General features: G+C 34.0%; 1 protein-coding gene across 1 annotated transcript; it reads right to left on the bottom strand.

Annotated features, from left to right (window-relative positions):
* Positions 1-809: 809 nt before the first annotated feature.
* LOC21398492 (iron-sulfur assembly protein IscA-like 2, mitochondrial) lies at positions 810-3696 on the bottom strand. The gene is made up of 4 exons (XM_024169031.1): positions 3494-3696; positions 2821-2951; positions 2550-2658; positions 810-1177 (listed from the first exon to the last, which is right to left on the bottom strand). The coding sequence occupies exons 1-4, from the start codon at positions 3662-3664 to the stop codon at positions 1112-1114; spliced, it is 477 nt and encodes a 158-aa protein (XP_024024799.1). The 5' UTR covers positions 3665-3696; the 3' UTR covers positions 810-1111.
* Between the last annotated feature and the right edge of the window lie 1733 nt (positions 3697-5429).

Below are 5429 nucleotides of genomic sequence, written 5' to 3'. Positions count from 1 at the left end.
AAATTTATCCATCCCAAGATACTAGTCTATAACATTCTTGCAAAAATTCTCACTATAGAAATCATCATCTGAGCATCTTGCTTATGCTTTACTTTGAATGTTAGTTTCAAAATCACGAACTTGTAACTAGCTTTAAGACCAAAATTTCACACACATACTCATGTTTCCTAGCAAAAATTCTAGCTTTAAGACCTAAATTTCACATGCACATACTTCATGTTTCCTAGCAAAAATTCTAGCTTTAATCACATTCATTCCTTTTAAAGAATTGGTCCAACCATTTTGCCTTCTGATTGTGTATATATAGGTGAGGCGGTTATACCTGAAGATAAAGCATGCTTTTATGCTAGATATTGAGTCAGAGATGGCATTCCTAGCATTTAACAAAGATACTCATCAAAAAAGCGTCCAGTTGCATTTTCCTTAAATTCTTTTAGTTGTAACTTTGATCAATCTTACGTTAAGAATGACATTTTTTTTAAAGGAAAATTGCATTCAATAAAAAACTGAGAAACATACAACCTGATATAATGCTAATGACCCCTTAGAGGGATAGACGCACACCTGAGACCCAAAAAGAGTATTTTCACCCCCATTTTTTTTATTTTGGCTTGCTGTCGCATTTGAGTACGATATTGATATTACTTACAATATTACAAACAAAGTCAACCAACTGGTATTATCAATAGCATGTCGCCAATGTCAACTATCAAATATTTAAATTTATCTCAAGCTATTGTCAATGTTCTAAAATTAAAAAATGAAAAAAAAAAATAAAAAAAAAATAATCCATTTAACTTGAGCCCGCGTAGTAACATGTAGATAATCTAAATTCCCAATTTCAATCTAATTGGATGCTAGCTCAACCATGAGACAAGTACCAACAGGAAAAGCATGAAAATATCTCAACGGCTAGTTGGTATAATACAAGCCGCTTTTGTCACATGAATAACAATGTTAATGAATAAGCATATGGGATTTTTGACTCTGTTACTGTTATTCTAAAAAAAAATCATGTCAAATAATAGGTATATTTTTTCCTGTCGAGCTGAACCTAAATGGCTTCTTACCGCTGCTTGAAAAAGATTATTATTGTCAGTTACTTGCAGAGCTACTGCTTGACCATAAAAGAGCTTTTACAACTGCACCCGCCAACTGCACTTGGATTTGTAGTTACCTGTTGATGAAACCATAAAAAGTTTATACAGAGATTTCGGCAATCATGCAAGATGATCCCCAATTTCAAAAAGAATTAAATGAGCCAACAAAATCATACGTGTGGAAAACGCAATCTATTGATTTTGTAAATAGGATATATTAGGAAAGTTTGAATTTTATATTTTGTATCCTTAGGATTAAGGTAATCAGTTAGTTTCCTGATATCCCATGAATAATGGGATAAGGTGTAATCTAGGAGATTCTACTTTTGTGTATAAAACCCTAAGAGGGCCGGCTGTATAGAATCAATTCAGAGAATAAGAAATATTTTTTCTTCTCCTATTTTCCCACATGGTATCAGAGCGGGAGGTCCTGAATTCTAACATCCGTAATTGCGCTCTTTATCCCCATTTAAATTCATGTGTTGGGTCTTTAATATATATCGAGCTTAAATATTCACGTGTTGGGCTTTCTAATTAATTTACCCACACGATTGCCCGTTATTCAGCCCACACGTGAAGGGGAGTGTTAAGGTATAAAAACTATTGTTGGCCCACCTCCTAATAGCTTAAGCTTTTGGGAGGAATTGGTAAGCTAACAATACGCAATACCACAATGCAAAATGAAAAAAAAAAAAAATATATATATATATATATATATTAGTGACCTCAAGGAGGTAGAAACTTACGACCCTCTATAGGGTTTCTGTGATTTTCTCCATTTTGCCAACAACCCAATATAGCGGCACTTTTATCTAAACTAGATGGATCTGTGGCGTAAATTCTGAAGAGAGCTCATCAGAATCATATCTGTGATAGAGATTCACATATAAGCCTAGGTGGGATCCTGTATCAAAATTAGTGGGTCCTACAGTTGACATGTGAACTTGTGATTGGTTGAAAAGATAATTATAACAATGATGTGCTGGTCGAGGACAAAACGGATGATTTTTATTAGTAGTATTATTATTGTTTCTTTCCCGAGGGCAATGACACTTATTGGTCTCATGAAATCTGACTGGGGCGATGGCACGGCACATTTGCAGGCCAGGAAATGCCAATGAAGAGTCTAAAACGATCACCACTTTCCAGCCTAAACCAGTTACAGACATAAACAAACTAATGAAGCAACCACAAAATACCTGCAATAGTTTATTAGTTGCAGGCCACTACATTAGCATTGCCTAGTCATATTTTGGCAGTGGTCTAACTTGATTCAAGGCAATGTGCATAAACGGAATGCAACAGTTAGTTAACAGGAGATGTTTTTTCTCTCAGTAAAGTAGTTCATTGAAAGCACTTACTTACAACCGTTAAATCTCAATTCATGTATCTACATGAAAAAAAAAAACGTCTAAAATACAAAATGATAACCAAGATGAACTGACTTACCACGAAAGCTGAACGAATAAGCTCCTCAACATAATCTACAGTTGCCCCTTTTACAAAATCGTATGAAATATTGTCCACAATCAATTTGACTCCTTCAGTCTCAAAAACCCTTTTGACATTTACAGAAGAAGAAGAGGAAAATTAGGCAAAATAAGATTTTAGGATTTCGAATACCTCGATCTCTAATCCAATAACCAAAATAGACAAATAGGCGTATTCAAAGTTAAAATTTAAAATACCTGTCATCACCCTCAAAAGAAAAAAAAAATACCTGTCATCTGGGTTGGCTTTGTCATCCAAATCGAAAACATATTGGAAACCAGAGCATCCACCAGTTTCTACACTCAAGCGAAGCATCTTCTCATTTGATGATTCTACACTAGCTTGTAGTTCCTTCATTCTCTGTAAGACATGAAATGAAATTTCAACAACAACAAAAAGTAAAAACTATGAATAAATAATAAAACACAAGTTTTGGGCCAAAAATAAAAAAGAAAAAAAAATCTTAATTGAAACTAGAACTGCAATCATGAAGGTCATGCTCGACTTCAATGAACAGAAATTTGTGTATTTGAATCTCACAATATTACATACAGAACAAAAACCCTTATTCATTATCATAAGTGTAAAAATTAGGCCAACAAAAAAAGGTCCAGTTTTTAATCTGTTTTACTATGCATATTATTTGCAACTTTCCAGCACAACTCAAAAGGAAATTTCAGAAAGAATTGAACTAAAAAAGCGAAATTTCACATCTTTCCTATAATTTGTTTACCTAAATCCGTTTTCTTCCATTTTCCTCGCACCCAAACGAAACGAAATCGGCAAAATTGCAAATAGAACCTCCACAGAAAGTGCAAATCCATCCACAAAGATCTCAAATTTACTAAATACAACAACAAACCAATCACACGAAATTGATGATGGAGAAGAGGGAAAAGTACCCGAACACAATTCTCTGTAATATGAACGGCATCGGAGGAAGACGGAGACGGAGAAGAGGCTTCGTGAAGAGCGGAGGGAGAAGCTGAGCTGAGGAGTCTGCGGTTCCGTCGGATTTGCGCGGTGAATTGGGACGTCATGCAGCGAAGAATCGACGATCTGGACGACGCCATAGATTGATAACTTACGCCATCAAAACCCAAAACTGTCACGCCCCCAAAACGAGGCTTGTTTAAAAATTTAAGCCTATTAAGAAAGTAACGAGTGCGTTTGGTTTAAGGATTCGTTTCATGGTTCGAATCATAATTCGTAATTTGTTATAATATTTTTTTTATAAAAAATATACGTAAATCGAGAATAATTTTAAATCATTATTCTAAATTCATTAACCAAACGTCCTCTAAAGGATTATTTTTTTACATTTCTGAGTTAAGGTAACTTGAGTGATAATTTTAAGTTGAATTTGAGTTATAACTTGAGTTGAAGTTGTAACTTGAGTTTGTGTTTAGATGTGTACATTTGAGTTATGATTTGAATTGAGAATCTTTTTGAGTTTGTGTTTAGGTTGGTCAATACTTAAATTTGTGTTTAGATAGTATTTTAATAAAAACTCAATAGTGATGAAAAATTTTAATAAGATATATGGATAAGGTTTTATTCATCTTGTCGTTGTGAATGCATAGAAAAAAAATCATCTCAATCAGAATTAAAACGAAAAAGTTATGACATTTTTAAAAATAGAAAAAATATTATTTATTAACGAATTGAAAGGGAAACTTGAACTCGAGTTTAAACTTGTAACACCCCGAAGAATTAAAACAAGATTAATTGAGGTAATTAAGATTAATTAGTGTGTCTAATCTAGTTTAATTAAATAATTATGTTATTAAATGTTTCTGACGAGTAAATTTAAATAATTCCAAGGTATTTAAATACTTTCAGTATTTACATTTTTATCCCAGAAATGTGTGTAGACACATTTTCTGGACTGTCATTTTAAATATTGGACACTTATCTTTTTCTTTTTCTTTTCTTTTTCCTTTTCTTTCATTTTCCTTTTCCTCCCGTTCTTTTCCTTTCCCAAGCACTCTCTCTCTTTCTCTCTCTCTCTCTCATTAATCTTATTTAATTCTGTCACGCCCCTAAACCGGGGTTGGTGATGTGGAGGCTCGTTTAGAAACTTAAACCTGTTTGAGAAAGAGTGATTAGCAAAATAATTTAATTCCTTTCAAATCCAAAACATTCAGGTATTTCCAAACGAGCCCCTGCATTCAAGAGAAATTTAATTTCAAGAACGGTGGTGGAATTTCCAACCAAACCAGTTTTAAAACCACATCACTGGTATCATGTCAGGAATTCCCACAGGTGTTTAACATACATGAATATAAACATAAGTAAATGTGACATCAACCACAATCTAGCAACATTTAAGTTTACAAACCATAATCTCTTATACATGCCTTGAAATAAAAGATAGGAGGGTTACAACTCTTTGCTTCCCGAGATCAAGTCCATACCACCGGTAATAGCTACCTATTCCGCACCACTCCTCGCGTCGCCTGGAGGGGTTTAATACATTTAAAAACAGAAAAATGTGAGCGAAAGGCCCAGTAGGATATAAATTTTATAAAGCATTTAAAATAAAAGTACTCACGGTCCGAAGATATACATCCAAAACCGATCATCCCTTTGTAGAAAAGGAAATACTCACAATAGAAATATCTGTATAATGAAAGTGTGCAGCTCATCATACCACTAAACAAGAAGCAGTAAAAATATATGTCTAAAAAAAGTGCAGAGCCATCATTCCACTAAACAAGAAGCGGATCCGTACGGGTTTCGGGACCTGCCCCCAAGGATGCGATTCCCACATCCCGATCTCTAAGGCCACCATGCATTGTATCATTTCTTAAAATATTTCATTTTAAGAATTGATAC

The sequence above is a fragment of the Morus notabilis genome, unplaced genomic scaffold (assembly GCF_000414095.1).
Source record: "Morus notabilis unplaced genomic scaffold, ASM41409v2 Scaffold1317, whole genome shotgun sequence".
NCBI classification, from domain to species: Eukaryota; Viridiplantae; Streptophyta; class Magnoliopsida; order Rosales; family Moraceae; genus Morus; species Morus notabilis.
This window is presented reverse-complemented; position numbering and strand designations above follow the sequence as displayed.

Excerpts from the sequence above, each read along its gene's own strand:
- LOC21398492 (XM_024169031.1), bottom strand. The coding sequence starts at position 3,664 with ATGGCGTCGTCCAGATCGTCGATTCTTCGCTGCATGACGTCCCAATTC. Across the intron at positions 2,952-3,493 it reads TTACAGAGAATTGTGTTCGG|AGAATGAAGGAACTACAAGC; the intron begins GTACTTTTCCCT and ends CATGTCTTACAG. Across the intron at positions 2,659-2,820 it reads AAAGCCAACCCAGATGACAG|GGTTTTTGAGACTGAAGGAG; the intron begins GTATTTTTTTTT and ends AAATGTCAAAAG.